The 23,115-nt window shown below is 41.3% G+C and overlaps 2 protein-coding genes across 3 annotated transcripts in view; both read left to right on the top strand.

Moving 5' to 3' along the window:
- The window catches only part of LOC143323674 (seizure protein 6 homolog), a 248,807-nt gene extending 241,767 nt beyond the window's left edge, over positions 1 to 7,040 (top strand). The window contains exons 14-18 of one of the 2 annotated variants that reach the window (XM_076735669.1): positions 630 to 665; positions 994 to 1,102; positions 1,770 to 1,869; positions 3,882 to 3,890; positions 4,565 to 7,040. In XM_076735669.1, the coding sequence (XP_076591784.1) occupies positions 630 to 665; positions 994 to 1,102; positions 1,770 to 1,869; positions 3,882 to 3,890; positions 4,565 to 4,594 (284 nt within the window). In that variant the 3' untranslated portion in view covers positions 4,595 to 7,040. The remainder of the gene's footprint in view (positions 1 to 629; positions 666 to 993; positions 1,103 to 1,769; positions 1,870 to 3,881; positions 3,891 to 4,564) is intronic. The other variant, XM_076735670.1, reaches the window with a different exon arrangement.
- Positions 7,041 to 11,399: 4,359 nt separating this feature from the next.
- Positions 11,400 to 22,790, top strand: phf12b (PHD finger protein 12b). The gene is made up of 15 exons (XM_076734471.1): positions 11,400 to 12,129; positions 12,439 to 12,620; positions 14,602 to 14,674; positions 14,804 to 15,260; positions 15,832 to 15,952; positions 16,070 to 16,202; positions 16,326 to 16,490; positions 16,930 to 17,073; positions 17,758 to 18,502; positions 19,344 to 19,448; positions 19,544 to 19,690; positions 19,783 to 19,878; positions 20,178 to 20,260; positions 20,407 to 20,545; positions 21,509 to 22,790. The coding sequence occupies exons 1-15, from the start codon at positions 12,064 to 12,066 to the stop codon at positions 22,063 to 22,065; spliced, it is 3,213 nt and encodes a 1,070-aa protein (XP_076590586.1). The 5' UTR covers positions 11,400 to 12,063; the 3' UTR covers positions 22,066 to 22,790.
- The last annotated feature ends 325 nt before the right edge of the window (positions 22,791 to 23,115 follow it).

Raw genomic sequence — 23,115 nt, 5'->3', positions numbered from 1 at the left:
TTGAAAGTCAGCTAATGTTAGCCATGTGAATCTTAGACTTAACTCAGAGCTGTGTAGCTCAGACTGTGTAGCTTAGCTGTCAGTTATCAAGGTAGTCAAATAGTTAGCTTCCGCACATTATGGCAGAAGTTATCTGGTAACCTACAAGTAGCTAATAAATGGCAAGCTAATAAAGTACTGATGTATTTACTAATGATAGATGTAAAATTGCTCTATGTAACCAAAACTGTACAAGCTACTTATTATCATGGTGCACTTGTGTAAATGTGCAGCCATTATTTGGCAAATGCATGAATAAATGCTCTATTCTATGCTCAAATTGAACTGTCTTTCTATGATAATAGTTTCACTACAAAATCTATTTCATGTGCTTAGAAAAAAACTCTTTTCCTGATCTTAAAATGTCCGATTGCGCTCTCAGAAATGAGGCACAACATTCTATAATCACTCAGTTTACTGAAGAAACCTTTAGCTCCTTTGAATTAAAGTTGTACATTAACTTCTACATTTTGGTTCATCATGTTATTACATGAGTCACTGATGTGAAGGTTGTTGAATGTTTATTTATTTTCTGTTTTTTAACTCACTAAGCCTGTCCATGTTTAACATTGGTTCTGTATTCTCCTCAGCCCACCCAGCAGACTATGATGCGCACAGATTGGATGGTAAGTAATGCCAAGAAGTTCATTTTACCTGCACACTTAAAGTCTGCATGAGCATGGAAGAGTCTAACTAGTGTTTGTGCCAGCAATATTTCCTGTGTTGCAGCACAACAAAACCTCCAGAAAGTATTCCCAAAATGTCAAGTTTTCAGCAATTACGGCAAAACAACCTTAATTTATTTTGCACTTTTAAAATCTGCGAATTGGTTTCTAATGAGATAAGTTCTGTGGGTTCTGAAACATGATGCATAACAACAATAGAAGAGCTCATGAAAACATTTCACGTCTCAGTAAATCATGTATTGACATGTCCCCTCTCTTTCTCCAACAGTATCGATGGCAGACCTTAGAATAGAGGGGGCCCAAGTAGCATTTGCTGTCTTTATCCCCATCATTGTCCTCCTCATCCTCATCACTGGGATATACCTCTACTTCTCAAAGTAGGTTCAACTGACCAGTGAAGATGGGAAAAATGTTTCCGTTTTTTTAGAAATAAATGCCGCCTCAGTTACTTTTTATCACCGATATGACACAATAAATCATGAATTGTCTCATTATGTCTAATGATCCTCTGTGTGTGCAGCAGTAGATAGATAGATAGATAGATAGATAGATAGATAGATAGATAGATAGATAGATAGATAGATATTAAAGCAGATGCATAAGTATGTTAAATAATGAGAAAAGTACATAGTTTTTGCAGTGTAATGCCACAGCTCCTTCAGAAACAAGGCAGGCTTTCAACGTGTTCAACAGAAAGACACCTCGTTTTATTGAATGTCTCTCGAGACTCCCACATGGTGCACAGTAGTATATTTTAGTAACTTCTGATCTCTTGGACAAAAGAGGGTTTGAACAGCTTCTATTTAAATGGGATGAATTCAAAGAGAGGAAAAAAAAAACTAAATTTAGCCAAGAGGACAAACTGCATTTTAAAAATAGCTTTCATAGGATGAGGATCCAGGATTTCAGCACAGACTGATGAGAATAGGAGGCCAAAGTGTGACCAAACCAGAACATAACGTATGACTCAGACACATCAAGAAGAAATCAAAGCATACTCCATTTGTCTTTCTCCTTTGTCATCCATGTATTCTCTGTCCTCAGGGTTCAGAGGAAGCCACTACGGTTCTCCCTGTCCTCCAGCTTACCATATGAAAACATCACTGGACAGTCCACGTTTGACAAATCCGTCTGTGAGACAATGGTGAGTCAGCAAGTGCATGTACATTCATCACTCACTGTCACTGTCAACATAAATAACTTCACTGTGATTTCATTCTATATATTGTTTATTTTATATTTTTGCAGTATTTAACTTATTGTTCAGCTTTTGCACGTCTTTTTTCCTATGCAAGTACAGTGAGTTCAATGTTTAAACCAGAGTCAAATTCCTTCTTGCTTGGCCAATAAAGCCAGTTTTGATTTCTGATTCTGATTCTGTGAAATGGTTAGGATACATCTGCATATATGTGTTTTCAGCTGGGCCTGGTGCGGGGTCTTCTGCCCGCTGCATTGTTCTGGAGCACCTGGCCCTTTGTCCACCTTCTGTTTTCCACTGAGTACCCTATTGCTTCTCTCTCCCAATATCCAACATCACTGGATCCTTGGTTTGAGACCAGAGAATGTCTTTCAGCATAACCGGATTCTGGGGCAAAAACTAGTTGTTGGGCCCCTGTTATCCTCCCATTCCCCTGACTCCCTGCGTAATGTGAACAGTTTTTCTGGATTCAGACTTGCTGTGATAACAAAAACAGTTGATCAGTTTGGGAATATGCAACATGTTAGCACAAAATGTAAATACTGTGAATCTTCAAAATAGATTTTAATACAGAAAATCTCTTCTGGACAGGACTTGACAAGATCAGGTAATGAAGCAGAACTGAGAGGCCCTACTCATGTTAGTTGTGCCTTATTGGTGCTATTACAGTTTCAATTAAATTAGCACAGATTGGCCTTGAAGCTTTGGGGGGCCCTGAGGCAGGATTACCAGTGCAGCAGAGCCAGTAATTGCCCCAGGCGTCAAAAAACCTGAAGTTCACTGTGTGTTTTTGATGAGTTAATTACTTTTAAATTTGTTATGGAATTTTCACCAATAGAGTACAATATGAGGTTAGGGTTAATTAATAGGGAAGGGTCTGGCATTATCCTTTGGCCTAGTCTTGTGGACAACTGCTGTTTCAAATTCTAGACTTATATCGTTGATGTTTTTTGTTATATTGTCCTCACATAGCACACGTTCACCAAATAAAGTTATGTTCGATATAATCACCACAAACTAAATGACACACACTGAACCTGGGGACATGTAGAGTCTGCTGTGTGCATTTTAGCTGATGAGAGGATTTGATAACAGGCTACGCACACATTGTACCGAGGCCTGGAGGTTGGAAGGGTCAATAACAATCGTTGGAGACCAACAGTTCTCAAGAATGCTTCAGTCCCAGGGAGTTTCTTGGTGTGCCATTTTTGCATGCAGAAGGAGTGCTTTTCAGTTTGTGGAAATTCTCCAAATTGTTCAAGATTTGTTGTGAGAATGTTACCAGATGTGGTCCAAAATCCCAGAGAGAGGCATGGACGCAACAAGAAGAATAACAGTAGAATTTAGCTCAGCGAAAGAGTCATTTGAGAAATTACATTTGCTTACAAAAAGTTTGTGGCAGTAAACCAAATTGGTCACCAAAATAGCATAACCTGCTGTGGCAATAATATATCCAGGCCCTACATTCCTCTGGAGATAATGTTAAGGAGTGGCACAGTAATGCATCTATGTACAAGTCAGCTGAAGTTTCTACAAATTTACCTAAACAAATTCACAAATCTAAAATACAAAATGATAGATTGCACATTTGCTCTTTTGTGGTGCCTTTGGCCACAGGTGCAGCTTTGCACACTGGGACACTGTAGGCACTGTGAGTTTTTTTCAGGTCAAGAGCAGAACACATATTTGCTGATAATCTCCATAAAACAGAAGTTCCTCTAAGCAACCATTTGAATAATAGCAGCAGTTTTGTTTTGTTTTGTTTTTTTAATTTGTATTTAAGAACTAGGAGTTTCTTTCATTTTTAACCAGCAATATTGGGTTTTACCAGTACATATTAGTAAATTGCCTTGGAATGTATACTGCATAATAAAATACAGCATCATTCCAACTGATGGCATTCTTTCTTTGTGGTAAATTATTCTTTTGCTTCTTCTTCCATGTTGGCAATCCTGAAGAACAACGAGGTGAGTTTGTCCCTTTGCATTGCATGTGTGTCAAGTGTCATGGACTTAAGGCTTAGTCTGACAAGAGTTTTACTCTGGTGGTTTTGTAATGGTCAGCAAATTACATAAGGAGACCCAAACAACAGCTACTAACATGTTTTCAACAAAAAAAAATCAATCAATGTATTGAGGCATTTTTAATAGAAACCAGTGGGCTTAAAGCGCAATTCAGACTGTAAGTAAATGATATAAAAAAATTAAAAAAAATAAATAAAAAATCAAGGCACAGAAAACATCTGTAACAATTTTTTTTTTTTTTCCAAATCGTTGCCTTCTTAAAATAATCGCCTCATTTTTTCATGTTTATCAGAAAACTTTTACCAGAGATTGGCAGCATCATAAGGAGTTGATTTAGGCAAAACTAAATAAATAAATAAATTTTGCCAAAAGATGATTTCAGTAATTATTTTGAGAAGGTGATGAAATGCAAGTTGGGGGTTGTTGATGTGTGTTTACAGTCCCCAGTTTTTGCACATCAAGATTTCTCCTTTGTGACCTATGATGTGACATTGGTGTATCCTGTATCATCATTTTTTCTGGAGGTAGAGAAAATGTTTGCCAAGCCCTGCTGCATAAGCTGCTCTCTCTCTCTCTCTCTCTCTCTCTGTGACCTCAAGTGTTCATTCTCTTCACAGGAAACAAGAGAATATGAAGTTTCAATCTGAAGTTCTGAAGCCACTTTCAGTGTTTCAGTATGGACATATAAGAACCCTGCTGGCCTTTTCAAGGTCTGTCACGCTCACACCTTTGGTGACTTCCTTGACACCTCCACCCTGTTCTCTACACTGAATATGAGCCTCCCTTTAGTTATCAAGCAGAGGACACCATACCAGCCCTACAGAGGCTGAGCCACCGGATTATTTTTCTAGTCCTTCAACAGTAATAGTCCAGCAGCAGCAGTTTGTACAGTTTTTAATCCTGTGCTTGCTTTCTGAGGACTTTCAGTGCAAAGTACCATCTCAGAACGCAGGGAATCAATGCAAAGCTAGTGCCATTAAGTGCATATAACCATGAATATTATGTTGTGTTATGTGCATTATACACTATATGTCTCCTGTCACCATTTATAGAAGAATGCTTATGGATTTATGGGAAGTCTACCAAAAGTAAGATCTTACAATTGAATGTCACAGAACAACAATGGCATTTGCTTTTATCAGTGTGCCCAAAAATGTTGCTCTTTGAACTGATTCAACCTTCTGAGATAAGAAATCAAAATGTGCCTTAAATAAAAGGCCCTTCCTTCTGAGAGTGAGATGACGAGATTGACATCAATCTCATTCTGTATGTTAAGTACAGAGCTGGATATGGTTGTCCTAGCTTTGCATTAGGACTGGAAACATGGAAACAGCGAGCAAGGCTCAAAAACACATCCGTCACACCTCTAAAGCTCACTGAAAACATGTTGTGTCTTATTAATTTACACTGATGCAGAAAAATAGAAAAGCAACTATTTGTGGTTTTAGGGATGTAATTATTTCTTGACAAATAACAGTTTATCCACCCCAATATTGTTAGCTTTGTGCAAATGAGGGTGAACTTTTCTTGGGGGCCCTTCCATGATATTCTGAAAAACTGCAAAAGGAAAAGTAGTTTAGCCTTCAGCAGGCATGAAAAATGTACACCTTGATACAAGAACAGACGGGAAAACAAGCACTGCTTTGCTCAAAGTCATGTAAACTGTTGAAGAACTTCATAGCCTGCTTATTTACACAATTTCAGCCGATGACAATGACAAGCACACAGCAAGAAGTTGAAAAGCCAATTCAACATCATTTGTTTGCTGTCAGTGAGTCTTCACTGTTAAAACTGTTGGAACACTTTTTCATTTTCACTTTGAGCAGAGCCAGGCTAGCTGTTTCCACCTGCTTCCAGTGTTTATGCTAAGCTAGGCTAACCATGTCCTGACTGTACACACACTAACATCATTCTTCCCATCTCACCTCCAGGACAGCAAATAAGCATATTTTACAGAATGTTGAACCATTTCTTTAAAAGGTAGTGCTAATATGAAAATTAAGATTATAGACTACAGGTATATTATCAATAAACGTTTCCCTATACACAACATCCAATACCCATGAAGATCATTTGATTTATATTTTAAAATGACACTACTGATTTAATACGCTCATATGTAACATGCAGAATTAAATACAAAGATATTTGGATATTTGGTTTATCAGCATCAGTTTAGCATTGCAAACTGAGTGTAAACACGTTCAGTGACATTCCATGCATTCTTTTTTCTGTGATCCAAAAGGAAATTACACATCAAGGTAAGCTGTTGTTCACATTGCCTGTTTGAAGATGGCGTCTAAATTTAGAGCATTACTGTCATTCACCCATACAGCATATATTGTCCTATGATAATATGTATCCATGCAAGCTGGTGTTATGACAACGATAATAATTAACCTATTTTTGATTCACTGTACATAAAGTACTGATTAAGCTACTTCACAAACATCTTCAATAAAAGTTATTGTACAGAAAATACAACGTATGCTTTGTCTTATTTGCTGACTCATTACTCTCCTTGTTTGCACTGTATGTGAGTCAGTTGTTTGTGTCTGGCGAATTGTGTGAGATATTTGCAATGCAGAAATTTGAAATTGTAGAAAAGAATAATGAAACCATGAGCGCTTCACTACACAGTTTTGTCTGCCACCCGGTATGATCTCCCAGGAAAATGAAGGCAGACTGGATCACAAGTATGGCTAACCATTTTTATCTGCTTTCAAGTCTGAATTATAGACTAAATGAATCAGTTTTTTTCTCTTAATGTTTTCTTCAACTCCACCCGGATGCCAACCCCTGCTGTAGTTAAGGGTGTAGTGTAGTGTGCTTGTTTGTGCAAAGCAATACACAAATTATGTTATTACTCCATTTAAAACTATGACAATTTCACTTTAGCTTTTGAATGAACATGCTTCGTTCTTCTGTCTTTTTTCCAAAATGGAATTGATTGTTTCTACACTGAAATTTGGAAACAAATACAGTGCATCCTGTGTTGTAGGTAGCTGTTGGGCTCTGATGGAAACAAAAGAAGAAACCCAATTGTCTTTGCAACATTGGAGCCAACAATAATACCACTGGGAGGGTTGAAAAGTTGTCTGCTGTCCCTTGTTTGTGTCTCTTTACACTTTACTTGATAAATTAGGTAAGTAAAAAACTAGAAAACTGCAAGCGTAGCGGAGTCAAGCAGGACGTGAAATCATTTTAACATTAGAAGCACGTGTGAGAGTGTACAGGGACAGATGGATAGGTACAGAGCAAAACCTTCATTTAGCTAATGATAAAACTTCCATTTAGGGTTTGGCTGATTCTGAGCACTTTGCTAGAGGCCTACATTTTAGGTTGACAGGTATTAACAGAACACGCAGCTGTTAAAGTCGCATCTATGTCACAGTTATGAAGAACAAATGAAAAGAATCTATCAACGCCATCACTTTTAGAAGGTCAAAACTTCCATCACACTCAGGATTCTGCCCTTTTCTTGCTCTCAGAATGTTCTTTTTTTTTTTTTTTTTTTTTTTTTTTTTTTAGCCTATAGCCTCTTGTTTTGAGAAAAGTTTCTGCATACCCCCTCCTAAAAGTCTGGAAATGTGAACACACAAATATTTGAAATCTGCATGCCTACTTTTTCATTAATATGGAAGGCAACAATTCATTTACCACTAAGATGATACTATATTTCTCAGTCTTTAGTTTAAAAAGCGAGCATACAAAAATGGCATGTTATTTTCACTGCTGTGATTAAAGCTTACGGAAAAAATGTAAACACATCAGCGTTTTTGACAGTCAGAGGGTCTGTTCTCCTGCACGTTTGGCCACCTTTCTAGAAGGTCATGGACACAGACATTGTTCCAAAAAAATAAAAAATAAAAGAAACATCATGTGTCATTAATTTAAAAAATCCATCATTTTTACTGGTACATGTCTTTACAGCACTCCTATAATTGTTGAATTGGATATGATCTTTGCCTTCCTTTGAATGAAGTTTCAATGGGCCTCCTCTGCTGTGTCTCCAGAAAAGAGGTCAGTCACAGTGTGCAGTAATGAAGAAGTGAAAATAGTACCATTAAATGTGATTATTGGCTGTGTAATGAAGGCGTGACATGAAGAAACAGCAATGCATCTGCTGTTCAGCATGTATTATACCTGTCAAGGCAGCAGTGCGTCTATGGACTGAGAGTACAGACATGCAGCAGCAAGACTTATGAGAACAGTTTTTAACATGAATTATCCTAGAAATCTAAGGGTCGGTGTGCAGGTAAATGACCCCAATGATTGTCACACTGAGCATGTTTGGGTGCACTGGAGGGCGAGATGACTTTATATACTGTATATATATATATACTGTATAGCTGGACACCATCCAGGGGGTGAGTGAGATGAGGATGGACAACCCCTCTCACCCCCTGCATGAGACGAACAGCGGCCTTAAGCTGCTCCTTCAGCAACAGACATCCAGTGTAAGTAGGAACGCCACGGCAGGTCTTTCATTCCAACAGCTGACTGACTGTTTAACTCCATTGTAGCACTGTGTTTATGTTGTCTCACGCTACAGACCTACTGTTTTGCACTATTTATGTTTAACATTTGCTAATATGTGCAATATAACGTATCTTTTTACTGCACTTATGTATTCTTTTTTTCTACTGTGTTACACATTTTCAAGTGTGCAATAGTACAAAACACTGAGTTTTACTATCCACATCTTAGCATGCGCAGTTCAAATATTCAAGGTCTTCAAGTTTTAATTATATCAATATATATCTTATTTTATCTTATCTTTACCAACCCAGCCTGGATCCAGACCTCTGAGTCAATGCCCACATTTTTTTCTCTGAAATTCAGAAAAGATATGGAAGAGAAGAAGAATAATGATATTATCATTACAGTTCTTCTCCAGGCATTGATTAAATCCCTAAACCTCACCTGTGTTCATCAAAATTACATACTTTAACATTTCTTCCATGAAAACGATGTTCATGCCTTGCTGAAGTGCTGAACAATATACAACAAGTGGGAAAGCCAGCATTGCATATTTTTGGCTTCCTGTGGGCTTCAATGTTAAAAGTTTAGGTAGACTTTTTGTCATAACTCTGAACAGAGCCAGGCTGACTGTTTTCCCTGCTTCCAGTTCTTATGCTAAGCTAGGCTAACCATGTCCTGACTCCAGCGCTGTACACACAGACATCAAGCTTCCCATCTCACTTTCAGAAAGACAGCATAATTTCCTATTGTAGTTTCCAGTCCAATCTTATAGAGACACAGACAAAATGGTGCACAGCAGATCCATATGATTGAAAGGCAATAGCAGGTCTCATATTTTTCATTATTGGCCCTAGAAAAACAAAAAAGTGCCACAGGCAGTCCCCCAAAGTTGTTATATGGACAGTGTTTGATTGATACTGTGCCAAATTTCAAGGGCTCTATCATCAGAATCAGATAAAGTAAGTATGGCAAGCCAAGGTTGCAATTTGTTACCACAATGAGATGTCAAAATGACCTTCATGGTGAAGACAAACCCTGCTTGTTACAACAGTGTATTGTTTCATGTTTTGAGTATATAGTGTCTTCATGCTGGACACAATTACTAAATGAGATATGGTTATAAATGTCAATGTGCTCATACAGTTGACATTGCGGGGCTCTTAAGATATGAGAATTAATCCAAGACTAATTTATTTTCATCAGATTGAGAAAATGTGCTCTATGCCTGTAACTAATGCTTTGCTTTAATTAATAGAAAACTCAAAACCACTCTAAACTGGCTCTGAGGTCAGTGCTGCCCCTTCTATAGGGCCTATAATGAGCTTGAAATAATTGCCTCCTGAAGTTAGATGAGTGTCCAAGGGATAAATTGGTAAGAAGTGTTTATTATCATAGAACTTGAGCAGTGAAAGGTCCAGTTTTAAAGTCAGCAAACTGTAACCCTTGTCTCACTGAAGGTTTGACCTAGCTCGTGGAGCTCAACTGGCTGTGGGTTTGTGAAGGCTAAGAACACTGATAACTGTGGATTAAAATCAATTAAGAACAGCAGAATATCTAAATGTACTGATTTTTATGTTTCTATGTACACAATTACATGAGCAGACGTTCCTGAGGCGATCAAATCGTCACTGTAAAATTCAACAGAATTCATCTGGTGAACTTCTCAAACACAACAGATCACTGCCTCCCTCTGCTGGCAAGGGCCACAAATGACCCATCATCCATGAGGCCGGCATGCAGCTGAAGCATCATCGGGAACAGTCTGGCATTACATCTTGACCTTTACCTCATGCCGTCCACCAGGAATTGGCTGTTTGTATTCTGATTAGTAAGACTCAAAATAATGACTGTCATCTTTATTGTTTATCATCTGTGCATAGAGTGTTTTATGTTGTAACATTCTCTGGTCCAATTTCTGAAAAAGTTTACTTATAGTATGCACCAAACTGTATAATGTGAAATCTTGTGTTGGCGCCTGATGGTACTGGTTCAGCAACATTCCCACTGGTTCACCTCACTTTGGTACTGGTGAGCCATCAGTGCCGCCTGGAAACACCTGGGCTCCATGTGTCCAGCCTATAAAATCCTAGCAGTCGGTCACTCTTCCCGCCCCACAGACATCCATTTGTTTACGTTGTGGTGTTATTCCTCTTCATTTTCCTTTCTTTTACAACAAAGACTGCAAAATCTGACACTGACACACAATGCACACCCTCATTAACAACCTGCATATGTATACATTTAAAGTTGTTCTGCTATTTTATGTACTGTTTTTTTAATACTTTTGCCTAATAAATTGCTCAGTGACGTTTATGATGTCAATAACACACTTAAGATATCAATAGGGAAATCTTCCTCCAGAAAACATGTGAATGTTCAATGAGGTGAACTGATTCAATGATCCCAGGGGTTAGAAGCAGTAAGCTGGTGGTTACAGCAGTAACAGTAGTGATAATAGTACTAATAGTTGTGGTACAATTTGTAGTATTACCAATCCTGTTCTTAGTAGTAATAATGCTGCTGACACAGTAGTAGTAGTGCTGGCTGTAGTAAAAACAGTAGCCTACTATTAAGACAAAAGAAGCAGTGTCAAGTGACACTGACAATGGTCATATTCTAGGAGCAGTCACAGTGTGGTAAGGTGTGAGCTGCAGGAAGAGTGGCAGCAATTCATATGTCAGTTACAGTGGTAAGGGTGACTGAAGTACAGTAGTGACATGTAGCTAATAGATATCAGTAACGTTCCTTAGGGCTATTAATACAAGCAGCAGTAAATATTACTCTCCGTAGCAACAGTATGTAGACAACAATAGTGGCTGACAGGAGAAGTAGACATGATCGGTGATATCTATTAGTGTCATTCTGGTACAAAAGCAGAAGTCGGATGCGATGTACACAATCTATTCGCTCCTTTTCACAATACATCCCCGTAATTATCTATATCCGTTGCAATGCGCATGCGCGTCAGGCGATTCGCGGTTGCGCCAACTGGTAGAGGATGTTGCTAGCAGCCACTGTAGATGCACAGCCTTTTTCACAACAATAACATCAACCAAATTTGCATCTCCACATACCTCATTTCAGGATTATAGGTTCCGAACGCTATCGGATATCGTACATTGGACCGCGCCACGCCGAATTTCCTTCTGTATTTTTTGGCTACATCTTCTGTTGACAATGGGAGCGGAGGGGTTTGCAGGTTTACAAGGCTGCTTTTTGCAAGAGCAGAAACAAGAATCATGGCTGGCCAGCTAGGCCGCAGATGGATTTTGTATCTAATAGCAACACTCTGTTGATAGAAAATACTGTATGCAGGCTTGGCATGAGCACATAATAACTGGTGCTAAGAAGACAGTGTTTTAATTACACGACTATTGTTGATTTTTGTTGTCTTTTTTGGCCCATAACACAAGCTAGTGAGCCCGTTAGCTTCACAACCTTGACTGGTTGACGTCTTGCTTTCGTAGTTAGCTCCTTTAGCCAGCTAACGAGAGCTAGCATCGCTTGGCCAACCATCCGCTGGTCAAAAACAATTGGAAAAAGAAAGTTATTGCGGGATTTACTCTCATCGTTGTGTGCCTGGCAGGGATTTGTACCGCAAATTCCTTTTGCAACGTCTGCTCCTGGATGAATGTGGGACAAAATGGAGACCCCGACGATTGTGTACGATCTGGATACCTCTGGGGGCTTAATGGAGGTGAGGTTGCATTGCCCGGAGGCCTTGATTGAATGAAATATCCCCTTATTGCCAATTCTTTAATGTATTTTCTAGTACCTTAATTGCCCTTATTACCAGCCCATCATAGCTGACTGTCATGAATTTCTCGCCTAGCTAACTTGGTAGTTTGGGTTGATAATGGAGGCCACAAGTTAACGTTACCGCTCCCCACAATCTTAGCATGGAATGGCACAGCGGACACAAAGCAGCATATTTTCCAACTCTGTGGGCAAACAAGCAGACAGCGCTGCCGTGATCTCATATTAAACTAATGACAAACTTTTACAGCAAATCCAAACACTGCTGGCGCCCCCGAAGTCAGAGGAGGTGGAGAAGAGGAGTCGGAAGTTGGTGAGAGACGTCCGGAGGAGCGGCAGGGCCACCAACCACGACACCTGCGATAGTTGCCGGGAGGGGGGAGACCTGCTGTGCTGTGACCACTGTCCTGCAGCCTTCCACCTCCAGTGCTGGTTAGTTACACTTATTTGAACAAAAGAGGCAAAGTAGGGGAGGGGGGGCGACTTCTGCACGCATCAATGCATGCAGAGTGTGAAACAGACTGCAACTTTGAGCCATCTTTAGCTTCATGCACAAGTTAGATGCTAAATGCTAACTTCTGTGAGGGTTTTTTCCTCAGGTGAAGTTACGGTTTAACTTCCTGTTCTTGGTCTGACAGAGATGAGCATCTGACATTTCACTGGTGAATTAAATTCTGCCGCCAGAGCCTAGAGCCAGATAAACTAAAGATGTTTTACGAGTCGTTGTTGTTCAGTACGTATAAGCAAATGTGTAAATGTATAACCATCGGTGGGTTCCTCATGCTCTGTGTGTTCGTCTAAACACATGAGCCGCGGAGGGCGACAGTGAGCCTTCAGAAGCTCTTGGTAAAGTTGATTCACCATATTCAAACGTATCTTGAAGTCATCGCCAGCGTTATTTTGGTAAACGCAAAGGAGAGTGGACATTAAATTTGAGGGTTGTTGAAAAAGGTTTTGAGGCCAAAGGCGACAAATGCCAAATTGATGTATGACGATGTCGACTGACTTAATGTAGCTCATCGTCATGTTTATACTCCTTTTCGGAGACTGGGAGCCGTTATGTGTGTGTGGTTGGACGTGGCTGTCGTATAGTTGTCGAGTTTAATGTTGCAGGGAGCATATATTTTTATTCGTTGCTGTCAATAAAAAGGCACTTTTAATACGACGCACAGGGCCTTAAAGAAACGCGTGAAAGGGGCTGGAATGAGCGTGAAGTCGCTCCTCTCCTGTCGTGGCTGCAGCCAGCGGAGCCGCTGCTGCTAAAAATGGAGTCGAGGCTGCCTCTGTTTACAATATGGCGACCTCACTGCTCTCTTTTCTATTCCACCGCCATCTTACCAACCTTTAAAATTCAGCTTTGAGATAGAAAGGCTCCACAAATATCACGAACGGAATGTTTTGTCGTTTCCTGAGATGGAGTAGCGGCACGGCAGTGTTTATTGGGGACATGTTACGAAGTTGGTCCCGTTGCGGTCTTTCGGTGCCGCTGTGCTTGGCTGCTCGTTTAACATCTGCTGCATGGTTATTTGAACTTTGCTTGGTTTCACACTGTCACTTGGAAGCGACCATGCAGAAACGTTTTAACCATATATGATCGGGCCTGTGAATGGCTTCATCTTCACAATTTGTAGTGTCATATATCGCTGCATATGGAGAAGAAACTTGCTGCATGGCTGTATGTTATCTCACAGATGATGTTCCACGGGGTCACTTTGGATCATCTTTGCCTGTGAATGGGAGATTTTCGGCTGTAGATGAGTCCTGGCTTCACGTGCCTTCTGCCTGTTAGAAATCAGTCTAACATTGCACTCCTTGACTCCTTGTTGTGTCACCCACTTTTTTAATCCCTTGTCTGTCTGATCATGCTTTGCTTTGATTTATGGCAATATCTGCTGTGGTCACTTAACTGGAGAATGTATTATTGTTATGTATGGATAGTTAGAATATTTGTGAATCTTTTCACATGAATTCATTCATGTACATGCTGTTGAGATGCAAATGCAATCAAGTTGGAAATTGAGATTACTTTGCACATCATCAGACATTTTATTTTGGTGTGTGCAACTGTGAGTCCACTAGATGGAGGCAGCAGAGGTGATGTTGACTAGCTGAGTGGTCACTGGTACCTCCTACAGTCTTTTTATTATCATTTTGAACGTGTGTTTAAATCACTGTATGCTGTTAGCAACATTGAGATGTTGGATAACAAGGCAGGAGGTGTTGTTGTAACCAATAAGAAAATACATATTTTTTGCAAAGTTCTTTAAATGAGAGTTTTTAAGAAATATGAAACATAATGTGAAGCATAATATCATCGCTGCATGCATGGGTGTTGAATGATAGTGTTTATTCACTTTCCTGCAGTAATTATCAAGCTGGTTGCTGATGATCGTGTTTTATCTTCTTACCACAGCAACCCACCTCTAAGTGAAGAAATGCTTCCCCCGGGAGAGTGGATGTGTCATCGCTGCAATGTTCGAAAAAAGGTCAGTGGCAAGTCTTCCGTTTTACATGTCCAGTGCTTCTGTCATGCTGTTGTTGAGATGAAGAGAAACATATTTGTATGCTGTATGAACTAATAAATCTGCCTTTTGGTCTGTGTTTGCTGTGATCAGAAGCGAGAGCAAAAGTCAGAACAGACCAATGGCTTACCAGAGAGGCCTTTGTCTAAGTGTTCTGCATCCCCGGCCGTGGAGCTGGAGCTCAATGCTGGCCCGCTGCGGCTTGATGGCCTGCCTCCAGGGGCTGGAGCGGCTGGGCCTGGTCTACGAGTGGCCCAGGTACGCCTCTTGGACCGCAGGACCAGCAGTCGGCCTAGCAGCCGGCCTGGGACACCCACCTCGAACACTTCGTCAACCCCAACCCCCTCAGAGGAGCAGAATGACGGGGAGGAGGAGGTAGTAGAGCCAGAAGATGAAATTCTGGGCACAGAGCTGGAGGGTGCTATGCTATCCACTCCGACGCCACGCCTCCTCAAGAGGCCCTTTCAGCTGCTAATAGCAGCCGCTATGGAGAGAAACCCGACACAGTTCCAGCTGCCCAGCGAGCTCACCTGCACCACTGCACTGCCAGGTCAGTCAACATGAATTCCTAACTTTCACTGTGAAATGACACTGTATTTATTTCAATTCCAATTCAAATCTCAAGGTGAAGAAAAAAAATCTAATATATGTATTATCCAGTTTTGTTGATGGCAAAAAGTGAAATTTGGTTTGTCCAACCCCTGTGGGCCGGTAACCTATTTTTAGGTCCCAAATTGCTGATGACTCCCACCAGTCAGAGCTACCACGTTGTCTTGTGAATATGAGTTTAACGTACATTTGTTATTTATTTTTAAGAGCAATCAAACTGTGAATAGGTTTTCTACAAATACTGATCCATTGTGACTTCTCGTTAGATTCTGAGCCCAAGGTTGAAAAACTATCCACACATTCCTTCTTGGTCAGAGTCTGACAACCCAGAAACCAAACTAGAAGGCGATGAGGCAAGTTGTGGAAAGTGGATATAAAAACAAATTACTGCACCTCGGTTTCAAAATGTGCCCTGGAATGAATTGAGCATTTCAGATTTTTGACTCATGACAGAAAAGGGATATCTGGGTTGGATTGTGTCTCAAATGATTCAAACTCGTTTGGCCTTCTAGGCAGCAGTAAACGCAGGAGAAAAGAGGAGCTGCTAGGGAAGCCGTTCAGGAGGCCTCAGCATGAGCTGGATTCCAATGGTCTGGTTCCTCTACCAGTCAAAGTCTGCTATTCGTGCAACAGGTATGAACAACCAGATGACCGTATTTACCAAGATACACACACACACACACACACACACACACACACCTCTGAAATGTTTCATGTCTTGGACCGGTTTGTTTGTGCTTCCTCTCACAGGAGTTGCAGGTTGGCTCCACTGATCCAGTGTGACTATTGTCCCCTTCTGTTCCACATGGACTGTCTGGACCCTCCACTCACAGCTTTACCTGCTGGCAAATGGATGTGTCCCAACCATGTTGAGCACTTAGTGGTGAGGATCATGGTCTTGGCTCATACAGAGCTGAAGACAGTTTTTGTTGTTGTTGTTTATTAGTTTGTCTCAGAAGAGAGTGCAACTGAGTGATTAGTTTTCAAATGTTTGTCTGATGTCCAGCTGAATCAGAGGAGCCTGAGCCTGTCCAGCCGCTGTCAGCTCTTTGACCAGTTCCAGGACAGGATGTCCCAGCACGCCGTAAAGTTGGACTTCCTGCGTAGAGTCCATCGACAGAACGCTCCCAACCGACGCACCACCCACCAGCACAACAAGAAGACCATCAAGGTAGACAGGCTGCCTCAGAGTGAGGGTGTAGACAGATGTGGGGGTAATCTGAATACGACAGACAAACAGTTGGAGGTGTCGGGGAAAAATCATTTCATGCAATAACTGAGGTTCCTATCTTTTACTCTTAATTCATGTTCATGAATCATGTTTTGGCTTCCTCTTGCTAAATCCTCTGTGCTGACAGAACAGAGAAGATGGATCAGCAGTCTGAACGTAGCACTGCAACACCTCATTTTCATCAAACTGAAGTTATTCCATGGACATGAAATATCAATTCAGTCACAACATCTGAACTTTAATTTGAGCAGGAATGCGCTCAGATTTGAATCTACCCAGGCTGGCTCCCCAAACACAGTCATCATGTGATACACCCTGTTCAGATAAAGTTCACGCTAAAGCTATGTAGTTATTTCTAATAATCACTGTTTGGATTCAGGTGCCAGATGCCATTAAGTCCCAGTACCAGAATCCTCCTTCCACGCTGCTTCCTGCAGGGGTGCGCCAGTTGGAGCTGGTTTGTAGCGGGGTTCCCGACCATCAGCTCTCAAAGCGCCTCACCACAGAAGCTGAGCAGCGGGAGGTAGGCAGAAGAAAAGCCGTTCTTCAAGCTTTTACAACAGCATGACACCGTTTTTAATGAGTGATAATTGTCATCTGCAACAATGGCTTGTATCTCATAAGCAGTATATTTATAGACATGTTGATGATTTTGAAGTGTGTTGGTCAATCATTGATGATTACTGCCATGTCAAAAAAGTCTAATGTGGATTGATGGGCATGCAGGAAGAGGCACTCATTACTTTCCTTTTTTTCAGAACAGCCATATAAATTAATCCAATTGAGATATTAACAGCAATGCAGATTCAGTGTGTGTTGAACCATTGGTGGGGTTTGCCTTGATTGCCTGTGCATTCAGGTGGCAGCTCCTCTCCGAAGGGAAATAGAAAGTTAAACTTGTTCAAAGTCTGATTGCTTGTCTAACTAACTTACTCTAATAGGAAACCTAATGAAAACCTAGCAGCCAAGCTAACCTCACTGTAACACAGCAAACAGGCATAAAATTCATGTTTTTATTTCACTCACTCTGGAAAGTAGCACAGATACACCCCAAATATAGCTTTAAGTTATTTAAAAATATTACAACAAATAAAAACTTATTGATTTGCTCCTGTGATATTAATGTCTCATCAAATAGGATAGGGTTCTGAAAGGAATTGACGGTTGCTTCTCATGTCATAAAATGTGGTTCTGCTGTGTTGAACAGTGGCTTCAGGATGTCATCACCCTCCAGTGCAGCATCATGCGACACCTATCCATCAAGCAGAAGGCTTCAACCACAGCATCCACCCTGACGTCCCTAACATCGCCTGCAGAATGGACTCCTGAGCAGAAAGCCAGCACTAAATCATGTGTAACATCAGATGAAATGAAAACTCAGGCCTCTATAGAAAGGACTTCTTCCCCTGACCCCTGCTCGAAACCCTGCAGTACACTTGATGACCCCCTGGGGGCGTCTTTTTCAGTGGATCCCCTAGCAGAGCTGGGAGTTTGTAAATGCAGCATGACACCATGTCAGAACTGTAGGAAACCCAACGGACCTCTCACAGAGGAGTGTCAGCCTCCCAAAGCCAACGGACCTGTAGACTGTAACAGTGCCTCAGACTCCTGCAGGCAGGCTGAGCTGCAGCACAGACTGAAGTCCAGCACAACACCCCCAGACTCAGCTCTTGCCTCTGGATTGCTGAACCACATAAGAGCAGAAACAGTTAAAAAGGAGCCTGAGAGCACTACAGAGGCCTGTGCTGAGAAAAGCTGCCCCACTGCCCCGACGATATGGCCCCACAGCAGCCAGCAGGACCACAGGAGCCAGATAGAACTCCAGGAGGAGAGTATGAGCAGCAGTGAAAAGCCCTCCTACTCCATCACCAGCCGTGCCCGCTCAGACACACCACCTAAAGGCAACCAGGAGCACGGCCCGACCAAGCTGGGCTCATCATCGTCGACTCCAGGTACACATTGCTGAGCTAATAAACTGGTCACTCCTGATTGGCTTCCCAGGTTCATTTGAGTTCACTTTAGAGCTGCAAGTCATCAGTTATTGATTTCTAACTTTTTCATTATTTAAATCTGAAAAAACAGAAGCAGTGAAAATGATCTCTATGTTCACTATACCTGCTTAGAATGCTTATTTGATATTCAGTCACATTGAATGGAAGTTTGGAATAATTAATAATAATTATAATAACAGCTGTTTTGGAAGAATCACACCATCCAGTAGCTCAAGCTACAGAAATTGAAGTGTGTGGTCCTCTTCACAGAGAGCACACACACCATAAATGGCAAATTCACGCATGTGCAATATCAATGCATACTACACTGAGCAGTATCAATATTTCCTCTGTGTAATGATGTGGATGCCTGTTTTACTTATTATATTGTTTACTTTTTTTATCATATCCTGCTTTTTTACTGACACTTCTTTCTATTACATCAGCCTCTTTACTGAATGGATTAAATACCAAACACCCGTACAACCTACAGCATTGCAACAAATCAGGCTTTTATGAGTCCTGACACATTGAAGGGTGTTCAGCATGTTGGTGTTCAGTCACTTTCCACTATACAGTGTATCCTCTCGTGATCACTGGGAACAGTTTCCCACAGCAAACAGCAGTGTGATATGACAAACCAGTTTTGTTTTGGACACAAATTTAAAAAGCTTAATGTATAGTTTAAAATTGTTTTTTTGTACACGAATGAATAATGTTTCCATCCAGCTAAATGTGCAATCCTCCAGATCCGTGTCAGTTCTTTGACCACATGTTGTCTCTGCATGTGTCCCCTCTGCAGACATAAAGGCTGGTCCTGCACTGATGGACTCACTGCTGCCTAGCGCTCTCTCCTCCATCGCTAACCTGTCCAGCTGCATGAAAGATGGAAAGGATGAGGATGGAGGTAACTGTTACAGAAAGTGTTCCAGAAATGTCATGTCTGATGAAACAAACAAATGGACCTAATGGTTGTGTGTGTGTGTGCATGCGTCCGTTCAGGGATAGAGCTGGACAAGCTGGATGCAGAGATGATCAAGCTCCTGGCCTGGCAGAGGATCCAGCAGCTCTTCCCTCCCAAAGCACCCAGCACTCCACTTCCTCTAGCCACTGCTGCTGCCCCCAAAACCCCATCACCCCACCCTGACAGTAAGACATGAACTGGCCTGTGGGACGGCTCTGTAATCTGTTTCAAATCTCATGTCTCGTTGATTTTGAATGAATGTAAACCTTCCTACCAGGTCAGAAGAAGGTGCAGGCCCGAGCCGTCTTCTACCCTCTGACAGGAAAAGGAGGAGCTGTTAGCATGTGCTACAGGACGTTATACATAGGATCTGGTAAGACATGCGGACTGTATCAGTGACCTCCAAAACATTCACCATTTAGCAAACAGAGAACACATATGTTGACAGATACCTTGTACTGTTTGAATTTTTAAGAGAAGATGGTTTGACAAAAGAAGTGTTAACTTTCCTCTTTTGTGAGCGGAACAGTTCTTGACGTGGCGTTCAGACAAACACAAGACTAAAACTAAAGCGATGTGTGTGATATGTATAGAGGTGTCATTTTTCTGAGATGATCGTTATTGTTTTGCTGTAAAATGACAATTCACTGTTTCTTTAATGTGTTTGTGAAGGTGCTGACATGGACGTGTGCCTTACAAATTACGGTCATTGCAACTACATATCGGGGAAGCACGCCTGTATTTTCTATGATGAGGTTTGGCCTTTGAAATTGTTATAATTCATAAATGCAGAAGTATGTTATTGTGCTGTACCACAATTCTCCAACATATAGTGTTAAAGACATGGAGGCACTGTTGTTGTTGACATGGTGTAAACGGTTTGCCTGTGTGTCTCTCATAGAATACTAAGCATTATGAGCTGCTCAACTACAGCGAGCATGGCACAACAGTGGACAACGTCCTGTACTCGTGTGATTTCTCTGAGAAAGCCTCACCATCTCCACCCAGTGGCCTGGTGGCCAAAGTGCAAGGCATCATCCGTGAGTCCATCTCATTCTTAACACACTTAAATTATTGAAACCTCTCGCAGGTATTCATAGTATGTGCAGGTCGGAGGGTCACCAGGGAGCCCAGACTGATCTCAAAGGGCTTCTACTCTATAAATGTTATTTTATTTTACAAGGCAATAGGGCTGTCAACGAATATTTTGCATTTGAATATACGGTCTAATTAAAAGAAAAATCCAGACATTTCATTGTAAAGATTAATGTTTGCAGCCCCACTGCAGCGGTTGCACTGAACCCATTGCATGATGACAGGAGTCACAAAACCAGAATTTCAGTTATCCAGTAGTTGCATTTTGTTTTGTTGTCGTTTTCTTTTCCCCTTCTTCAAACTGGGAAAATCTGTTGAAGTGCGAGATGTCTAAATCTCTTCGGTAGACTTCGACATAATTAGATGTAAAAATATGCCAGCTCTTCACACTTCTTTTCCTCTGAAACTTGTTGTGGAAATAGCCAAAATGTAGATGCAGTTGATAAAAGGGTTTCAGGGTTTCCCGTACCATTATAAGCATTATAATGATGCAATAGCATCTGCTATATTTTTGGTGAGATGCACATACACAAACAAGGACACACACAGGATGATGTTGAAGAGGTGCTGAGAGGGAGGGAGGGAGAATCACTTTCTGAGGCCAAAATGTGCTTAAGTTCACAGAATTCAGAAAAATTAAAACAGAAAACAGAATTTGGGAAAAAATTAACAGTCTGAAACGGATTTCATTGGGCCTGACAAGACTTGTGTATTGACGTCTCAACTGTTTTGCTGCCTGATGTCATCATTTCTGATGAGATGAAAAGCTTGTATCCCTTCATCTTTACTTTTGCTGTATAACCTGAGCCGCTGTTGTTTCCTCCGTCCTTTCTAAATCGTACTGATAGTGTTCACATTCCAGCCATCGTTGGTACCGATCTCCAAATTTCTCCCTGTGTCCTCTGCAGGTCGCAGTAAGAAGCGCGAGGATGATGAGGGTCCTAGCTCGGTGGCGGGTTTGCTGCTGGCCGGTGGCGTGATGAGCAGCCAGCCTCAGGGTGGCTTAGCTCTGTCATGCAGCTGTAAGGCGAGCAGCTCCAGCTTGATCGGAGGCAGCGGGGCAGGCTGGGAAGGCACCGCCCTGCTCCACCATGGCAGCTACATCAAACTTGGCTGCCTCCAGTTTGTCTTCAGCATCACCGAATTTGCCAGTAAGCAGCCCAAAGAAGAGCAAACTGCCACGCCTGCCACCAGTTGCACTGGTGCCATCACCACCACCAGCAGCAACAGCAACAGCAACAGCAGCAGCAGCAGCAGCAGCAGCAGCAGTAGTAGTAGTAGTAGTAGTAGTAGTAGTAGTGCAGCCAGCACCAATACCAGCACCACCACCACAACCACCACACCACCACCACCACCACCACCCAATACTGCCACAGTGAGCAGCCCGTCCAGCCAGGATGAGGCTGACACTGAGACTGGTCCTCCCCACCAAGTGCCCAGACTGCACACCAACTCTGTTCCATAACCCACACATTAAGTCCCGCCCTCCCTTGTTTTGTTTTGCACCTTCCGAGTCACAATGAAGGGAAAGCTGCACAGCTGGTTGGTCAACAGGGAAAAGTTTATTTTTTCATTTTTAATGGTTTATATCTTTGCATGAACTTGAAGTATTATTGACAATCTCCTCTGTTTTTGAATGACTGACATTAACCTTCTGTTCACTTCAGACCATTAGGACTTTGAGCAAACATTATTTACCTATGCTCACTTTTTCTTTTGCCAGTATATTGGTCATGTATGGTGTAACATTATTTTGTCAGTCAGCCCATTTAGCACAAACCTTTTATTTTGTAGTATTGAATTCCATACATTCTAATTTCTTTTGCTGCTTTTGCACCGCAGGTAGCTATATATGTATGAAAACATACATGCTTATACACTATGTATATATAATGTAAAAATATAATTCAGTGCCTCTCAATTGGAGAAACATTGGATTTCATGTAGATTTACCATTTTTTGGTTTTTAACTGTACAGTTCATGGAATTTGTGATACTGTGTAGAGCTCCAGAAGTTTTGTGATAAAACTTGTTCTTAGTCTGTACTTTCCGCTTTAGTCCATCTGTAAATACGGTATTGTTTTAGCACTCATTTTAACATCTTGTGCTGCTCTGTATATAAGCACTCTTTGTCTGTACCTGCTTGTCTGTTCAAACCTGTAAATACAGAAAGATTTTCTAAGAACAAACAATGGATTTGTGTTGTGTTACTTTCAGGTTTTTGTGGGTCTATTTGGGACTTTGTACTTTGATTTTTCACATTCTGCCTCATGTCATAGTACTAGTAAGAGTTATAACTTAATTTCTTAATGATTAAAGGTCAGGTGATGCGAAGAGAGAAGATCAGGCGAAAACTTCACATGGGACAAAAGTGGAAATGCTGTTTGACATGGGAGTGAGCATATAGAAGCCCTCAGTACGATTTTGATATTCTTACAATTTTAGAATAAGTCAGAATGCATAAAAGTTTGCAACTGATATGACTGATTCAACATGAATACAACCAGCACCATTC

The sequence above is a fragment of the Chaetodon auriga genome, chromosome 7 (genome assembly GCF_051107435.1).
Source record: "Chaetodon auriga isolate fChaAug3 chromosome 7, fChaAug3.hap1, whole genome shotgun sequence".
Taxonomy (NCBI): Eukaryota; Metazoa; Chordata; class Actinopteri; order Chaetodontiformes; family Chaetodontidae; genus Chaetodon; species Chaetodon auriga.
This window is presented reverse-complemented; position numbering and strand designations above follow the sequence as displayed.

Excerpts from the sequence above, each read along its gene's own strand:
- phf12b (XM_076734471.1), top strand. The coding sequence starts at position 12,064 with ATGTGGGACAAAATGGAGACCCCGACGATTGTGTACGATCTGGATACC. Across the intron at positions 17,074-17,757 it reads CAGAAGCTGAGCAGCGGGAG|TGGCTTCAGGATGTCATCAC; the intron begins GTAGGCAGAAGA and ends TGTGTTGAACAG. Across the intron at positions 18,503-19,343 it reads CTCATCATCGTCGACTCCAG|ACATAAAGGCTGGTCCTGCA; the intron begins GTACACATTGCT and ends TCCCCTCTGCAG.